The 18,367-nt window shown below is 60.2% G+C and overlaps 1 protein-coding gene across 1 annotated transcript in view; it reads left to right on the plus strand.

The window, feature by feature from the left end:
- The window catches only part of SRL (sarcalumenin), a 34,729-nt gene that overhangs the window by 1,185 nt on the left and 15,177 nt on the right, over positions 1-18,367 (plus strand). The window contains exons 2-3 of the mRNA XM_064520531.1: positions 15,908-16,006; positions 16,935-17,030. Coding sequence (XP_064376601.1) covers positions 15,908-16,006; positions 16,935-17,030 — 195 coding nt within the window. The remainder of the gene's footprint in view (positions 1-15,907; positions 16,007-16,934; positions 17,031-18,367) is intronic.

The raw sequence follows: 18,367 nt of genomic DNA on the forward strand, positions 1-18,367 counted from the left end.
TTCCTCGGTTCGCCCTGCTCTCCATGAGCTGGCGCGAGGTGTGAGCGGGGCATGTCTCCGGCACGTGGCTTTGCTCCGGGGGCGGGGGGGGGGGGCCGGCAGCGTGTGCGAGATAAGGCCTATTTTGCCTTGGGCAAGAAGCTGGGCTCGCAGACAAGCTCGCCTTTGGTTTGCAAGAGGCCGCTCTGGCGTTTTCCACTGATCAGCTGATTTTTAGCAAAATCGAACCACTTTGGGGTGGTTCCCATCTCCCCACACCTGGCTTTTCCGGTAACACGGAATGCTGCTGCCATTTCCAGACTTTTTGAGGTCTATTTTCCCGTTTAAAACGCGATCCCCTTGCCAGAAGGGACAGGGGGGCGCAGCAGGGCAAGCGGAGTCTGCCGGGGAATCCGGGTTGCAGCTACATCTCAGCAGGGCCGGCAGCGGTGGCGAGGGGGAGAGTTGGGGTAGCTCCTCCGGCGTGCAGGGAAATGATTGATTTACCGATCCCGGCCTCGTTCTTGGCACGGAGATGGGACCTCGGGGATAAAGCTGCTCAGCTTTTTCACAACGGGCGAGCACGAGAGCGTAGGATTACCGAGCTGAAATGACAGAGCTGCTGCGGTTGCCCGTGAAGCCTGCTCGGCCCTGGCCTGGCCGTCACGCTGGGCTCTGAGCGCGTGGGCTGGCCCGCTGCTGTCCTGTTCCCTCCCGCTGGCCCCGGCTCCCCGCGGCGCAGGCACCAGCTGCACCTCCCCACCTGGCTCCAGCCTGGCCAGGCAGGAAGGAGGGGGCTGCACCGGGCGGGGGGGGGGGGGGACGGACGGTGCTTTCTTTCCCCTTCCCTAGCTTCAGGGGGACTGTGGGGCAGGGCCACTGATGGCCAGATCTTCCCCTCCCCCAAGTGGTGATGTCCCAGTCCAGGTGCTTCCCAGGCCCTTGGGTCTCTTCTTGGCGCTAGAGGAAGGTTGGGACCGCCCTGGATCCTGGGCCAAGGCAGCTTCCCTTCTGCTGTGTCCCATTGCTCTCCGGGGACCCAGGCGATCTGGCTGCCCTATGGCTCTGGTGGTGGGCACCACTGGCAGAGGCTGGGCTGGACATGGAGAGGAGGCTGGCATGGGAGGGAGACCAAATTGCCCAGCTTTTGGAGATCCTTTGGTCACAGGAGCATTAGGACAAGGGAGCCCTTGGGCTCCTGGGGTCAGGGCTGCAGCACCCAGAGGGTTTGGTGACATCTGGGGCTGCTGGGACACTGCCACCGCTCCCCAAGCCTGTGCGGTGGGAAGGGCCCTGCACCCATACTCGTTCAGTCCCTGCCAAGAGGGCCAATGGCCCACATGGCCGGGGCTTGAGGAGCTGCTGGCATCTGCCCAGCAGCACAGGCAGCGCCTGGGTTGTGTCACCTCGGGATGGACTCAGGGCCCAGGACACTGCACCCATGGGTGGGCTTCAGATTTGCTAGTCCTGGCCTCCCCCCATCCCTGACTATCCCAGGCAAATGCCCCCCAGGATGCTGAGTTTTTCCGGAGGTGCAGGGCTTCTGTGTCCCCATGAGATCCCATCCAGACCCAGCTTCCACTTTCAGCACCAGCACAACCTCTGGGCACCGCTGCCCTTTGGGCCTTGCTGAGGGTGGTTGGCTGCCCTGTTCCTGTGCACCCATCAACGGCCTCGGTGGCTGCAGCTAGGCACAGAGTCAGGGTGCCCCAACCCGCAGCAGATTTGGCTGCTAGTGCTGGCTGCATGACTGGTACCTTACCCGGTGGAAATGCCAGCCCCCACGGGTGTCCCAGCTCTCTCCCATGTTGTTGGCTGAGCAAAGCAAGGCCAGACGTCAGGCGTGCTGGCTGCCTTGTGACACCCTTTCCTATCGGCCCCCGCATTTCTGGGAGCCTTCTTGGCCCCATGTGTAGCTGGACCATGTCACCCCTGTGGCACCACACGAAGGAGTCAGGCAGTGCTGGGGAAGAGGTGGGCTGAGCCTTGCAGGGCGGTGCTTGGGGAAATACTCCACGGGCTGCACTCTGCCTCTGTCTCCCCGTCCCCATGTCCCTGCACCGCCAGCCTCCCTCTACGTTGGTGGTGAGCAATGCCAGTCCCAGGGCATCCAGCAGAGATGGCACTGCCCACCCACGCCAACGCCAGCTACCTGCGATGAGGAGCATGGCCTCCCCAGGGCGCAGAAATCCCCGCCAAGGGTGACCGAATCGCTCATAAAATTGCCCATTCTTCAGACCCTGCATAAATGGCAACAGGCCTAGCTCCTGGGCCTGGTGGCTTGGCAGCGCTCCGCGGGGCTATTTTAAGCCCACGGGGACATTTCCCTTGTAAGCGATAGCCCCCACGCTGCTCCCAGGAAGCCTACGAGCTCATGCGCCGGTGGAGGCTGGCGGAGGGGCCAGGCCACTGGGCTGGGGAAGTCTCCGAGCCAGGCCCAGGCATTGGCACCGTGAGAAAGGGCTCCGGTGCCAACAAACCCAGGAGGTCTGCAGAGCCAGCCGGGCGTGTGGCTTGACTGTGCCGGGCCTCCCGGTTCACTCTGGGCTCGCGTGTGCACACCGGCTATGGAAAAAGGGATGCTGTCCTGCATCCTGCCATCTTGCTGCCCTGCCGGGAGGCTTAGCGGGGGTGGATGGTAAGAGAGGGGTCCTAGGGGACAGTGAGCAGCATTTTGGGGGCTGAAACTCAGAAGAGAGGGTTATGCGTGTATGTGATGGGGGAAGGCATGATGATTTCGGGAAAACTACAAGACTGGTGTTTTTTGGAGTCTGCCTCGGGAAAGAGGCTGGGAGGTGGTAGAGCTGAAGAGGTGTTTTCTGATGCGGGGCAATAAAATACCTGTTGTTGAGGGCTGTGGGTGCTGTGTGCCTGACACAAGGGCTTGGTGTGGGTCTCCAAAGAGAGGAACGTGGTCTTATTATGGCTGTGGTCACCTTGCTCCATCCATCCGTCCCTCTCTAGAGCTCCCCTCAGCGAGCGATGCTGGGGAAGGCATCACAGGCCCTGCAATACAGCAGAGAAGGACAAGCCAGGCTCCCAAAACAAGTGTGGAGATTGGGTCCCCAACCTTGGAAGTGCAGGGTGTGAGATGTCCCAGGGCCATACCTCTGCTTAGAGGCCACAAGTCAGGCCCACAGCAGGTTGTGTCCGTGGAGGAGCCACCATGTCCCTGGCTGGGTGGGAGCCTCAGGGGCTGCCCGCAGCCTTGGGGAGTGTTGCCCACACAGCAGCAGCACGGCAATGCCTGGGCAGGACCCTGCAGAAAGGCGGATGGAGCAACATCTGCACAGGGAGAGGAGCCACACAGTCCCATCCCTGCTCGACAGCTGAATTCGGATCCCCTATGCTGTTTGTGGCGGTTATGGGCGAGAGCGCTGGGGCTAGGTACTGCTGGTAATGACATCAGGACCTTCTGCTGGGCAATGTCTCTGCCTAGATGTCTTCCAGTATTTAAGGATCTTGTGGGAGAAAGGATCATCAGGCATTAAAACCTGGGCTGATGAGTCCTGAGGGCTCTTCTTGTCCTGCCTGGGTGACCAGGAATCACTGCAAGGAGGTGGCAGGACCCTACCGCAGCACTGCTGGAGAAGTCGTCGGGTTGTGCATGCCTTTTGGCCAGCGCCCCATCCCGATTGCCATCGGCAGGCTCCTCCAGTGCCGGCAATGCCTCTGGGAGCACAGCAGGCTCCCCAGGGGACATGGCAAATGCAGCCCCAGGGCGAGCACCCATCACGCCTCGCTGCTGGCCCGGCGAGCGCTCGCCTCTCCAGCCTCTCCTCCCCGGGGTCCCAGCAGAGCTCCCGGTGTTTCTCACACTGGGCTGTGCCCCCGGGCAGGATGGGGAGCCTGGGGCTGTGATTCCGCCTGGGAAGATTCAAGTTTAGCCTAGGGAGGATGTCCTTTGGGGCAAGCTGGGAAAGCTCTGGAGCAGGCTGGAGAAGTTTCCCATCACTGGAGGCCTCTGAGGGCAAGTTCATCATAACCTTTCAGGAGTCAATCCTTTGTCTTTGAAGGGGGTCCCTCGAGGATCCTTCAGACCCATCACCCAGGGCACAGCATTTCCCAGCCACTTTTGCATCTCTGCCCTGAACCCTCTCCAATTTTTCAGACACCACAATAGATACTACAGGCCGTGGACACTAGCACCGTGGCTGAGCCCCGTGGGGCTGCACCGTCATGCTTGCAGCCTAGTGTCCCAACTATGCCTCCTCGCGCGGCGGCGACCTCACTGACCCTTACACCATCCCTGAAGATCATGTTCCCAGAGCCTTCTTTCTGCTCTCCCGTCTCCTCCAGAGTCACTGTCTGCCAGGAAAGACTCCTCGTCTCTCAAGCCTGGAGGGTCTTGGTTCCTTGACGTACAGCGTGACATCTGGCTGTACCAAAATGCATGTTGTTTTCTTGCTGTCTGCTCACTTGTGGATCCAGATCTCTCCCTGCCAGGGAGCTGTTTGTTTTTTTATTTTCCGTTTGCCTGATCTTGGTGTCATCTGCAAGCCATTGGTCATGAGTTTGGGTTTTCTTCCAAGTCTTTGATAGAAATGTTAGGGTAGGCATCCTGTGGGAGCGCAGTCAAAAAAACACCCCACAAAGATGATTCCCCGTTTTCGTCTCTGTATTTAGAAAGCTCTGAGCCTGGTTTTAATCCCTTTAGTGCATCCTGGTGAGATTTCTCTACCCTGCTTTCTTAATCAAAATATCATGCAGTTCTATCAGACTATTTATAGACATCAACAGTCAATTTTTTTTTCAGCTAAACTTGTAATCTCCAAAAATGAGATCAAGTTAGTCTGACAAATCTGTTTCCTATATCCTCACTGCAATTTGCATTGATTAGATTATCTTCTTCCCTGGGCCTGCTACCCCTATCATCCGCGGAGAGGCAGAGCTGGGCTGCCTGGCCTCTACTTTCACACTCGTTTATTTCTCCTTTTGAAAAACGAGCCCACCGTGCACTTTCTGCTGGTGCTCCTGGAAGCATTAAAGCCTCTGGGACGGGTCCGGAGGGCTTCTTGGCTTCCTGAGCCCCACTTTGGGACAATTCCTGGCCTGTGAAGGTGCTGGCCTGGTCTGCTCCAAATCTGCGCTCGAGACGTGCTCCCCGCCTCTCCTGGAGCCCGCAGCACTGCCCTGGCCATCGCGAGCTGTCGAGCAGCCCTAATGCTAAACACATGGGTAATAAAACGCCAGGCGCTGCCTCCGCGGGGCTCAGCAGCAGCAGCAGCCCCTCCGCTTTGTCCCACCACAGTGGGCTCTGCTGGGGGTGCCTGGAGAGCTGGCGGTGCTGGTGCAACTGTGATTGCCCAGAGAGGGAAACTGAGGCACGGGAAGACCGGAGCAGATCAGGGAATGGATGACGTCTTGTGCTACGCTCGCTGGTGCCTGTCTCTGAGGAGGTGTCTCTCTTCTGTAAGGCTGCCCCGGGGGACTAGGAAGCTCTTTGGTGTAGCTCAACTACAACCAGCTCTCCAGGAGGTCTGAGCGCTCGCAGGGGCACGAAATGGCCTCCCCAGGACACAGCCCTGGCACCTTCCCCGTTGCGTTGTGGGTCATACCAGTGGCTGTATGGGGCCACCTACGAAGATCCAGCGAGCTCTGGCCTGCTTCTACCTCACCGTCAGGCAGGAGCCTGGCTCTGCGCAGGAGCTGGAGCCGTCGGCATGCGAGGCCCTGTGCCGGGGCGGGTATCGCCCTGAAATGCAATTCCCACTGCAATTACCGCGGGGCCGTTCGCCAGCACGGAAAGGTCATCACGCAATTCTTGCTCTGCTCTGTATCAGCCAGCGGGGACTTTACACCCCGGGAAAGGGTGCTTGGCAAAGGGGCGATGCCTCTCCCCACCTCTGCGCTGTGCAAGCTCCCGTTCTGTGCACTTGCCTGCTCGCCATGGGGTTAGCACCTGCCCCATGGCACAGGGGGGGTGCACGGTGCAGCTGGGACCTTGCAGATTAGGGACGTGTTGCTTTAGGCCTGAGATAGCCCCTGACACAGCGGGTCGCCCCGGCCCCGCGATGCGGGGAATGGCATTGTTCGGAGTAAAGGCACCTTGCGCACGTGCCCCGGCCACCCTGTCCCTGGCGTGCTTCGTCTTGCCTCCTGCCCCGCGACTCAGACACCCCGAGCGCCGTTGCTGCAGGGCTGGGCTGGGAATGGCGACGAGCTGCGGAAAGGTCAGGCACACAAGGCTAATCCTCCCTGACTGACTTTTTCCAACAGCCAGACTGCTGTCTGGCAACAGCATGGAGCATTGTAATCTCCGCGCAATAAAATACCTTCCCTGGCGGACACCCGCACAGCAGCCGATGGCCTCAGCAGCCAGAGCAGTCGAGCTCAGATGCTTGGCTGAGGCAGAGACAAGTGTCACAGGGTGGGCCTGGAGCACCAGAGACCTGGCAAACTCATGTCAGGGTCCCAGCCAGCCTTAGCCCTGAGGCAGGCAACGAACCGACTGGTTTGAAATGATCTGGAGCTAATCACTTCTTGGGCCTTTCATGCACGTTTCCCTCCTTTCCTTCATGGGCCGTTAGCTGGCGGAGAGCGAGAGCCATTGCAGCGCAGCCGGGGACGTCTCCCGAGTGGAGGCATTGCCACGAAACCGGGGGGACTCGTGGAAAAGGGGGTCTGCTCAGAGGCCGGGGCTGCAGCCAAGGCCAGTCCTGTTGGTGACCTCGATGGAAAATCCTGGCAAGTGCCAAACGCTTCCCTCGAGTCCAACCATTTTCCTGGATGTTTTAGAGGACTTTTTGTCAGAACAAAGCACAGACTTTGGGCTTAGTTCAGCCTTGCTTTTCCTCAAAAAGGAAGGGAAAGACAGGTTTTTGGGCTTCCTTTTGGTCTGAAAGAAAAAAAAGCCGTGGTGAGAAAATGCTTGCTTGCTTCTTTCTTTGCAGAAAAGTGTTCCTCTGAGTCAAACAAGCCCATTGGACTAGAACACTTATTTGACCAAGCCAAAATGAAAATCATGACAGCAAGAAATATTCCTCCGACTACCGAGGGCTTGGCTCAGCTTCCCTTGGCTTCGCTCTCAGCCTGAGCGCTGGACGAGCCCATGTCCCTTGTCCTGCGGCAGTGATGCCGTCTCATTGTGGCTGTCGTCCTCGCTCGCACGGGGAAGGACGTGGCTGGCGCTCGTCGCTCTGTGGCAACGGGGGCCCTTTTCCTCCGGGACCGTCCCACAGCACTGAGTGGGGACAGGGCTGGTTATGAATCGCTGGTGGGATCCATTTGAGAGTCGGCTGCGGCCTCGGAGCCACATTGCCGCGTTGCTGGGACGGCAGCCTGTGGAGTGGAGCTGGGCTGCGAGGGGCTGCCCCTGGGACCCTGCCCTGAAACGCCAGCTCCTTTGGTGAATGCTGTTTCGTAGGCATGTTTGTAATATAACTGTAGTGCATGTCCTTCACGGTAGTGTAATAGAAAGGGTAGAGATGCCGTTTTGGGGTAGATTCACCAGCGTCTCATTGATTTGCAATGGTGCATTGCCATAGCGGAAGTTATTTTTGCATAAAATGATCCCTTGCACCTGTTCCTGGAAAGGGCTTGAGTTTCCCGCTCCTTGAAAAAGCAGAATGGAAACCAAGCCTGGGCTAATCTTGGCTTTCATGGGTCCCCGCCGTTGGGTAAAACGTGAGCGAGGAAGGGAGCCCTTACGCTGAGCACCTGCGCAGGGGCGGCGTGGGGAGACGCCAAGTTTCCCCTGCGGGAGTGCCAGCGGGGCGCGCGGTGAGCATCACCTCGGCAGGAGCGTCGCAGGCCGGGACGTCTGCTCTCGAGGCAGTGCTGGGGCTACGGGGATTGGCGACTGCAGCAGGAGTGGTGCTGTGTGAGGCCTTCCACCCTGGAGGCACCATGGGATGGGACTTGTGATCCGCTTGGGAAATGCTGCCTCCTCCTTGGGGTTTCTCTAGCCCCCCTTTGCTTTGTCCTGACAATTTGCCAAATCCAGCTGAAATCAGCAGTCGCTCCAGCAGGAGCTTTTTGGTCTTGTTTTACTAGTTGGCAACAAATTGCCCTGCAGTCCTAACGTGAGCCAGGCCCCGGGTGCCTTGCTGCTGGGACCCGAGGCAGCCGATCCTCCTGAAGCCCCGGCTTTGCGGCCTCCCCTGCCCCTGCTTCTCCATATCTCCCACAACCTGGGGCGGTGGCAGCAAACCACAAAAAATGTCCCTCTCTAAAGCGGCCACTGCGGACAGGAATGCTTTCCCTGCACGCCGCGAGGGCCCGGGATTTGCTCAGGGGAAGGGAGAGCGCAAAAGGCCGTCCTCGCTGTGCGGCGCATTGCTTCCCCACACTCGGGGCTCCTATTTCTGCGGGAGGGGGAGAGCGCCCTTCCCAGGGCCATCTGTGCCCATCTGTCCCTCTCGGCCGTCCCCTGCCCCGGCGCCGCTCTTGGGAGAAGTTCCTCTCTCAGGCTCCTTTCGGCTCCTTTCGGCACCATGGTTTAACACGGCCCTTTGCAAGGATGACGCGGGGGCAGTGTCCCAGGCACGTGGTGGGGAAGGGTCGCGCGTGTGGTAGCCCCCGGAAAGGGTCATGGCACGGTGCTGGTGTGCCACTTCCAAGGCCAGCTGTGGGCTGGAGACATGGGGAATGGCACCGACTTGATCCCACCAGTGCTCAGCGGGGCTGAGGCTGCTGCGAGCAGGCGGGAGGCATCGGCTGCTCTTCGGGGTCGTGTTTGAGCTGGAAATCACATTCCAGTTTTACAGCCTTTCTCCTTCCGGGCTGGTGGGGCACTGTGGCAAGACCCTGCTTGTTTTCAGCAGCCCTGGCCAGTCTCCGGCACCACACAGCCCCCTTCCAGCAGAGCCCCAGGGTGTCCCTGGCCCTGGGCATCCCGCCGGAGCTGCAGGTTTCCCTGTCGCTCCAGCTGTTTGGGCCTGGGTGACTTATCCCAGGCTTGGAGCTGATGACTCCTAGAGTCAGTGAAGTTGGGACAGCCTCATTCCCCTTGTGTAACATCACCTTCTCCAAGCCCTAAGCTACACAGGCAATAATTCCCCAGCAATTGCAGGTCCAAAGATGCCCAGTTGCAGGCCAGGCTGTGGCCACCGAGACTTGTGGTGAGCAAGAGACCTGCTGGTATCTGAAGTGGTGGAGAAAAACAGCCAGCCTCCCCTTGGCCTCTAGGAGCCACCCCTATCCTTTCTGCAGTTTTTTTCTGCACTAACATCCCATTGCACACAGCCCCGCCCTGAGACTTCTATCCTTATAACACGTTGTTCCTCAGGTTGCTGTTGTGGCTTTGGAAAGGCCAGTGGCATCCCCCGGGTGGCTGGGAGGGCAGGGGAGCACTCCAGCCCTGTGCAAAGGGGCACGAGACTCACGTCACAGGGTGATGTGGGCAGGGGCGGCCTGAGCCTGGCGCTTGGCATCCCTCTCGGAGGCCAGGCCCCAAAGGTGAGCGGGGCAAGGTCTCTGCCTCGATGCCGCTCGGCTGCCTGGCACATTGCAGGGCACGAACGCGGGGAGCCCCCGTGTCGTTTTACAGCGGGTTTGCACGGCGCAGCCGCTGGAGGCTGTCCCTGCTCCACTCCGGGGCCAGCGAGGGCCCGCAGGACAGGCCCCCGGGGCGGACGTCACCCTTGGCTGGCAGGCTGCTACGGGGGCCGAGCGGCTGGGGCTGGGCAAACAGGCGCCAGCGACCGAGTGCTTTGCTTCCCCTGCTCGGCCGAGCGGCTCCTTCTGCTCCCACCATACAGTTGCTGGCTGTATTTTTAGCCGCCGGAGGACAGGCGGAGGGTGTTAAGCCTGTAACCTTCGTCCCATTTCGCCGCGCAGGGCACAGCAGCCGGCCATTTGCAGATCAGCACAATTCGCCTTGTGGTGTATTTGGAGACCATGTAGGGGAAAAAGGAGGGTGAAGGAGGTGGAAAGGGGAGGGCGACTTTATGTAACACCTTGAAGGTCACCGGAAATGAAGCCCGTGACCGAAAGACCGTCAGGAATATCCCACTTTGAGCACTCGGGGAATATTTCTCTTCTCCGGCAGGTGCTGGCTCACGGCCGGGCGCTGGGGCTGGCATCACACCCAGCTGCAGCGGGGCGCTACCTCCGCCCGCCCTGCCTTTGCTTAGAGGTGACACGCAGGCCCCGGAGTCCTTGGAAAAACCCCGCGGCACCAGCCCTGCTCTGGGACGAGCAGCGTCTCGTCCTCTCCGCTTCCCTCCGCGCCCTCCAGGTCACTGGCTATTTTGGGGCCAAGCTGAGACTGTCTCTGTCCCTGTCCCTGTCCCCTGTCCCTCTGCCCCAGGGGGACAGAGGCATGCCTCGCGCAGGCTGCACCTGGCCACCCGGGCTTTGCAGGCCAGAAGCAACACGTTCGCCTTCGAGTGGCTCTCGGCAGATTGGGGGACTCGGGCGGGGGGTGGGAGCTGTGGGGGACCTGTCTCCACCCGGGTTGGCCGGCACGAGCTGAATTTGGAGCCCGGAGGCACCTGCGAGCTGTGCGCCGGGAGGTCTGCAAGGGCAGCCTGAGGGTGACCGGTGCGTCCGGTTTCGGCAGGATGCTGGGCCGCACAGCCACCAGCAGCTCCAAGCCATGGTGCCAGGCCGCACGCGAGGAGCCCTGGCACGCCAGGACAGACGTGGTCCCTCGTGGCTGCCCCCGCTGGCACGCCTCGTCCCCGCTGGCAGCGGGCGAAGCGGGGAGCCTTCGCCTGGGGCTGGGAGCTCCCTGTGTCCTCCCCTGGCGCGGCTCCTCCCTCGCTCACCCATCAGGGTGCCCCCGGCCTCCCACCCCCGTCCGGCCCTTCCTCCCTCTCATCCGGCCTCTCGTGCCCGGTTCCCCCGCCTGGTCTGACCCACAGCCCTGTCACCCCAGGGTGCTCGGCCTGGCCCTCTGCCACTGGCCTCCCATGGCAAGCCGCAAGCTGCTGGAAGGCCCCGGGGACCTGCGGGACGCCCAGCCTTCCCCACGGGCGCCCGGGCGGGAGGGCAGGGCAGCCCTTGCCGCCAGCAAGCCGAGCGCTGGCCCCGCCGCCTTCCCGAGGGCCGGCAGGGAGGCTGCTAGGCTGCCGCTGCTCCCGGCTGCCTGCCCGGGTCTCGCGGAGCTGCCCGCACCCTGCTTCCATTAACCCCACGGTGTGGCTCGGGGCCTGTGTCTGGGGAGTGCGTGCAGAAATGCCCGAAAATCAGGTCATTGTCTTCTCCAGGGCTTTGCTCTGCTCGTGTAGCCCCCGAGTGCCAGTCACAGGGATTAAACACATGGTGGAGGCCAAGGGGATGCCAAACCCCAGATGCAAAGAAGAAGGCCCGTTTGTGAAGCTTTGCAGAAACTCTTGTTGCCCGCAGAGGGGCTGCGACTCGCCTGGGGATGAGGCCGGGGTCCCAGGGCCGAGCAGGACCGGAGGAGGGCACCGCGCCCTCCCCGCGCTCCGGGCCTTGGCGAGCTCTCAGCATTTGGCCTGGCTCGGCTGCCGGGCAGCCCAAGCTTTTGAGGGCGGTTCGAGAAAAACGCTGAAGCGGTGCTGCTGCGAAGGCTGGTGGCCGGACAGGACGCGGCGCGAGGCTCGCCCCGCCGCTCCCCCGGCACAGCCCAGAGGCGTGTGGCCGTGGGGAGCCATTGCCCCCCGCTTGCCGTGCCCACGAGCTGCACGGTGCTCCCAGCTCTCCTCCCCGCGGCTGGGGTGGAGATGGCATTTTTTTCTGGTTGGCATCTGCTTGCCAGCTGGAGTACAAAGGAATTATTTTCCTCTGAAACGCTTCCCTGGTATGTAGGCATTAGACTTTTCAGGGGATTATTTAGACTAGCAGCAACTGTTTGTAACGGAGACAGTATAGCTGGTGATATTTTATTTTTGGCATCTGTTGACTAATGTTCAATTACAGTCAGAGGCCCTATGGAAAATACAGATGACTTCTCCCGGACTGCAGAACAAATTCATTGTGTTCCAGCCAGTTACACAGAGTGGCAAATGTTTTCCTAATGAAGGGACACGCACAATAAATAGCTCTTCTCGTGCTGCCTCTGGGGTCAGGCCGGGTGCGAGGCGGCCCAGCCAGGCCCTTCCTGCAGGCTCCCGGCGCTGGGAAAGGGAGGGCCCAGCACCTCGGAGCGAGCCCCATGCGGGCCCGCGGCCGGGCGGCTGGACGCACGCGGCAGCCTGTCGCCCCTTCGCTCTCCTTCACCGCCTGCGCGCAGGCCCGGCCTGGCCGTCCGCAGCCATGGAGGTTCGAACTCTCCCAAGGAAGGGCTGGGGAAGGACCCTTTTAACCTGCCAAGTGCCCGAGGCCTCTTGCACCCGGTGCTCTGAGCTGTGCTTTTATTTTTTTTTTTCTCTCCAGCTGGGATATTTTTCCAGGGCCGCTTCGCCGGCTTCCTTGAAACGTTGCGGCGCTGCAACGTGCTCTCGATGCTTCTTTGGCAAGCATGGGCAAGCCAGTGCTCTAGCAAACTGCATGACCCAAAGGAAGCGATTGGGGGCCTGACTTTCTGGGCCTGACTTCCTAAACACTGCCCGTGTGGCATAAGCTCTTCCCTCCCCCGAGCAGCTGCTTGCGGCCAGCTTCTTGCTAGGAGCCTGAAAAGCAAGTGGCCATCAAAGGTGGTGTGCGAGTCGGCAGGGCTGGAGTTTGAATCTCCTGATAACGGCCTCGAGATCTCGCTCTGTAACCCCCTGCCCATGGGCGCCGTGGAGGGCTGGCCCCATGTCCCCAGCGAGCGCGGGCGCCGCGGCCCCACCGCCCGGGCTGGCGCTCGCCGGCCCGTGGGGGCAGGAGCGGCACGCAGGTAAAACTGACTGACCCTGTTCTCATCGTTTAGAGCCCCACGTTTCCACCCCCCGCGGCACGGATGATGTCGGCCGCCTTGTCGAAAGCCACTTGGCGGCCGGAGAGGCGAGCCTGGAGGAGAAGGACGGGGTCCTCCGCGCCGACTCCGCCGCCCCGGAGAAGACCGTGCTGCTCCCCTACGTGGCCGGCAGCGAGGCGGCAGCCCCGGGGTGGCCGCGCGGCGCCCAGGCAGCTGCTGACGTGAACGCCCCGCTCTCCGGCTCGGATGATGCCAGCCCCGAGGAGGACGGAGACAGCGGCATCACCAACGCCTCTGCCCCGGCCACCAGCGGCGAGGAGGAGGGCGGTGAGGGGGAGGAAGAGCCAGCCGGCGGCCCCAGCGAGGCTGCGGGGCCGGGGCACAGCCGGCTGGAGGAGACCGCTGCGGAGGAGGCGCGGGGCTCAGCCACAGCCCCCGCGGAGGGGCAGCCGCCCGTGCCGGGCCCCCAGGCCCCAGAGGGAGCGGGGCCGCCGCAGGGGGAGGCCACCGGCGCACATCGCCATGGCAACCGCCGCCCCCGCCTGCAGCGCCAAGATGGCTTCAGTGCAGAGGAGGGGAGCAGGCCTCCGGCCAGGGCTGAAGAGCCCGACGTGGGTGCCAGCCCCGAGGAAGAGGCCTCCAAGGAGCAGCCTGAGGAAAAGGAAACGGAGGAGCCCGGAGCAGCGTCCGCTCCTGCGCAGGGAGAAGAAGGGGACAATGAGAGCTCTGAGGAAGATGATGAGCAGGGAGAGTCCGAGGAAGAGGGAGATGAACAAGGAGAGTCTGAGGAGGATGGAGACGAACAGGGAGAGTCGGAGGAAGATGGAGACAAAGGAGAGTCCGACAAAGAGGGAGAGTCCGAGGAGGAGGGTGCTGGCGCAGCGGGGCCCAAGGAAAGAGCTGAAGGAAGCGACAAGGAAGTGGCCAGCGCTGCGGAGGAGAACGGCCATGGCGAAGATGCAGCCGCCAGTGAGGGAGAAGCCACAGCCGGCTCTGCCGGCTGCCACCACCCGCCCTGCGGAGATGTGGAGCCGGACACCGGCACCAACAGACCAAAAGCAGTGGAAAAGCCACCTGCAGGGGAAAACCCGCCCATGGTAGAAAACCCACCAGCAGTAGAAAACCCACCTGCGGATGAGTTGTCGCTGAAGGGAACAGAGAGCCCTCCTGGCCACAGCGTCCCTCCTGCCGCCGCCGAGGCCCCGCGCGGCCAGATAGGTTGGACGCTTTTGTTGTCGGTGTGCCTTTAGCGTGGCGAGCAGAGGGCGGCCAGAGTGACCTGCTATCAACTCGGTGGAGCTGAGCTTGGCCCATTAAACTGCGCCTAGTGCATGGCCCTCTCCTAACGCTTGTGCTTCCTGCGCCTGCCCCTAACTGCTGCACGGCTGGGCCGGCCGTCCCACGGGCTCGACGGCGCAGGCGGGAGCCCGCATGGGCCTGCGACGCAGGTGCTATTCGCAGCAATACCAAGGCCGGCCAGCACTTCCCTCGCTGCACTTTAAGCCCATCATTTCTCTTCCCATCTCCTGTGGACACAGATGAGAATTTCTCCCCTTCCCCCAAGCCCCTTCCAGCATCTACAGACCTGTTAAAGGACCTGTAGCCTCTTCCCTCAGGCTCCTCCGGACCAAACCCCCGGCACTCTCGGCAGGCAGGCAGGACGTTGCCCGGGCTGGTGGGCTTCTCGCCCATTGCCCACAGGCCCTCAGTGTTTGCCTTCACAAGGAAGGTGCCAAAGAGCTAATTCAGACCGCCGTTCTGGCCGCGGACAGGATGCGTCCGGTCACGGAAAGGCAGGCTAGCTGAGGAAGACCGGGCCCCCAGGTTTTACTAGAAACGCCTGTGGAATTTGGCCTGTGGGACAGGCAGCAGCCTTTGAGCCCGGCTGATTCTTTTTTGCTTCCTTCTGTAATGTCCCAGCTCAATGAGTTCATGTCTGTGCCAAAAGGGAAACCCAGCTCCGTCTCTGTGGCTCTACTTGGCAAGTCAAAAAGGTCTTCCTCAGCCCGACACTTCGGAAAAATTCAGAGGAGGCTCTTGGGCCCGTCCCAGAGCAGGGAGGTGCCCCGTCTGGCCAGGGGGGCCATAGCCCAGCACAGCCCAGCAAGCTGGGGACATCTGTTCACAGACCTGCTGGAAAACCCCGACTAAGGCCCAATTCGCCTCCCGCTATCAGAAAGCATTTGGAGCTGTACTGGGCCCTTAGTGTGCCAACACCTCCACTAGCGTTCCTGGAGCGATGACCCCTCTCTCCCCACGTCTCCGGGACATGGGGGTGTCTATCCTAGGTGGAAGCACTCACATTGTGCTCCCGGGCTTTGCACAGAGCAGTGTGGTCCCCAGGACCACTTTCCTGCTGTACTGTGCAGAGCCGGGGCCCCAGCACGCAAGGCAGACCCTAACCCGGGAAGGGCTTGCAGCCTGACAGGAGGCGGGCCTGAGGTGGCAGAAGGGAAAGGGAATTACCCCCATTTACAGAGGTGAGACTGGGTGAGGCAGCTGGCCATGGACCAGGCTGGCAAAGGCAGGGTTTGGTCGGCTGATCTCCTGAGAACCAGCCCAGGCCTTGCACAACCTTACATCTCCATCTTGATGTGTAATTTTGGGGGACTGGACAGGAGAGGCAGAACAGAGAGAGCCCAAAGTCGAGGCTTAGCCACACTCCTGTGGAGAAGCTGTAGCTGGGGTGCAGGCAGCTGCCAGGGTGAAGGGCTGGAGCAGCTCTGGCATCTTTGGAGCACTGAGAAGGGCAGAGGCTGCAGCGGCAGCAGGTGCAGCACGTGCTCCAGCCGCCCGTTATGCAACGGCCCGAATCCTGAGAACCCCTTCCAGGCACGTCCTTCACATTCCCCACTAGCAGCACTCCCTCGTTTCCACCTCGGGAGACACCGCGTGGTTCCCTTGCCGGCCCCTCCTCAGAGCCAAACAGTTGCCCACAACACTTCCCCCGACTGCCACAGCTGCTGGCAGCCTCAGCGAAGCCCTGAGGAGCGTTTGCAAAACAGAAACTGAGCAGCGTGCCAAAGCCGTCAGTGGCCAATGCATTCGGCGGGTCTCCGGGCTCGTGGTGGGCATGCTCCCCAGCGCCCTCTCCCCAGCAGTAGCTTGTGTGAGCTCCCCTGTGGACCCTTCCCCTTTGGATCCATCAGTAATGTGTCCTCTTGCCTTTTCCTGCAGAAGAGATTGAAGAAGTCAGTGAGACAGCCAAGCGGGACCGGTCCCACTTGGAGAGCACCCTTAAGCTGAATGAAGACAAACCTGCTGATGATTTCTCAGGTAAGGGAGCTGGGGCTGAGGCAGGCAATGGGCTTGGGCAGCACGGAGGCAGTGTGCCATGCAAATCCTGCTCCTTTAATCCCAGAGATCTCTCCAGGACAGGCTTGTCACTGCTGTAAAACCAGGTGAGAGCTGAGCCAGCAACCTGCTCTGCTGCACAAAAAAACATGGATGGGATTTTCCTTCATTAGGAAGGAAATTCCTTCCCTTTTTGTTTTGGTTTAGTCTTGCTTCTCACAGGTCTAGCAATGTCCTCAGGAACAGCCTTTGCCTTTTCAGTCTGTATGCTTCTCCTGGGTAGGTAGTGTAGGTAATTAAAAGAGTATCCCAAGGATGTTAAAGAATTAAGAGGCCGGAGAGACAGGAAAACACAAGTGATGAGCTGGCCCAGGCCAACCCCACTGCTGCCTGCTATTCAGAGATACTTGGGGCAACTTGTAACAGAGGTGTCATTTTTTTTTTAATGTAAGTCTTTTGCTGATCCCATTGGCTATCAGGACTAGAAAGGAAATGATACAAGCTCCTGTGGGAAAAGCTCTTTTCTCCTTTATTTTAGCTAGCAGGATGGGGGGCTGTGCTGACTGTGGCAGGGAGTCCCAAAATGCGGTGGTGGAGGGTTCTTTGGGACCATGGGTGCTGGGTGCTAAGCAGCATTAAGAGATGTTTCTCGACTCAGTTGCTGGCAAGTGCATGACTGGCAGCAGCTGGGGACAGTACTTAGCAGGAAATATTAGTCATGGGAGGGGCATCAAGATTTGTGACTGGGATCAGTTGGGCCAAGATTTCAACCCAGAGCTGGAAGTCCCTCAATCTGCAGATGTGTCAGGCTGAAGATCTGCAGAAAATGTCCAGAGGCCTTCCTGGGAGGGCTTCCACCAGGTGTAGTGGGATTTGCCTTTCACCCGTCTGCATGCTTTTGTTCCTGCAGGAGTACTGCAGCGGCTGAGGAAGATCTACCACTCCTCCATCAAGCCCCTGGAGCAGTCCTACAGATACAATGAGCTGAGGCAGCACGAGATCACAGGTAATGCTGTGGGCCCTGGGAATCCCTAGCACCATCAGGTCATTGGGCTGCTTTTAGACAACAGCACAGAGACAGCAGATTTTGGAAAGGCTCACATAGTTTGTCTTCCTTTACAGCTTCCCAAGAAGGCCATGAATGTGCTGGGCTTAGCAAATACCCCCTAGTGAACCCAGCACCCAGGTGCACCCTGCAGTAGGCATTCCTACATCTGCCTTATCCTGCCTGCTGTCAGGACCATCTGTGTAGGCTGAGCATTGAAACCTGCCAGCTCTGGGTCCTCCACCTGCTCAACATCAGCACTCTGTATCTGTGCCAAGTAGAGATCATGACCCAGTGAAGCTGACTTGGCAAGAGGGCTTAGGATCTCTCAAGGCTGGGGATGAGTTCCCTGGGGGTGGTTGGAGCTGGCACCCTTCCTGTTCAGTACGGGACGCAGCCATGAGGGCAGGGTATCCCTCAAGCTTGGCAGCTTTCACTGGTCCTGGGACCTAGAGATTCCACCCCTTGGCCATTACAGACATTTGATCAGGTGAGCAGGCCTCTGTGGTCATGGTCATTGGCTTGCACCGAGCCCCAGTGATGTATGCATCCCTCTCGAAGAGATAAGTGCAGCCTTGACCCCAAGACACTCACAAACTTCAGGAGGCTCACATGATCCGTGTGACATAGGCAGCCCCATCTCGCAAGCATAAATGGGTCAAGCCCAAGTCTGAGGTCCCTGTTTACTGGGGTAACTCACCTGCTCAGAGTTAGGCCTCTACTTGAGCACCATCCTGAGCTGGAGTCGGAAGGACCATGGGGACCAGATATCCCCCACCGCTGCACCTTGACAGGCTAGGGAGGGAATGCCTGTGTCCCGTGGCTGCATGCTCGCATCAGCCACTTGTTGGGGGAAGCTCAGAGGGGACCATGCCAGGGTCCCACCTAATGCTAGGGTTCTGCTTTCCTCCCCGGGTGTACTCAGGGCTTTGGCCTCACACACCCTGGAGCAATGCTGCTTGCTCCTGGTGCAAAAGGGCCCAGCTCACGCTCCACACCACACAGGCCTTCCCTTCACAACTGGGCTCCTCTCCTCCTTCAATGCAGAAGTCCCATGTTCCTATCAGAGGCCCCATGGGATACAACTCCATACAGAATGTAACCCCTCAGTGCCATTTTACAGACACCACTATTGCGGCCCAAATGCAACTCCTAGATCAGCATCAGACCTCTGACATTCTGTCAGTGGGCTTGAACAACTCCATACCTAGCTGGTCCATCTGCACACAGGGTCCCATCTTCAGCTTATACCTAGCAGGGAGCATAGGGAACCTGTGGGTCAGCAGGATGGGCTAGAG

This window comes from Dromaius novaehollandiae, chromosome 14, assembly GCF_036370855.1.
Source record: "Dromaius novaehollandiae isolate bDroNov1 chromosome 14, bDroNov1.hap1, whole genome shotgun sequence".
In the NCBI taxonomy this organism is placed as follows: domain Eukaryota; kingdom Metazoa; phylum Chordata; class Aves; order Casuariiformes; family Dromaiidae; genus Dromaius; species Dromaius novaehollandiae.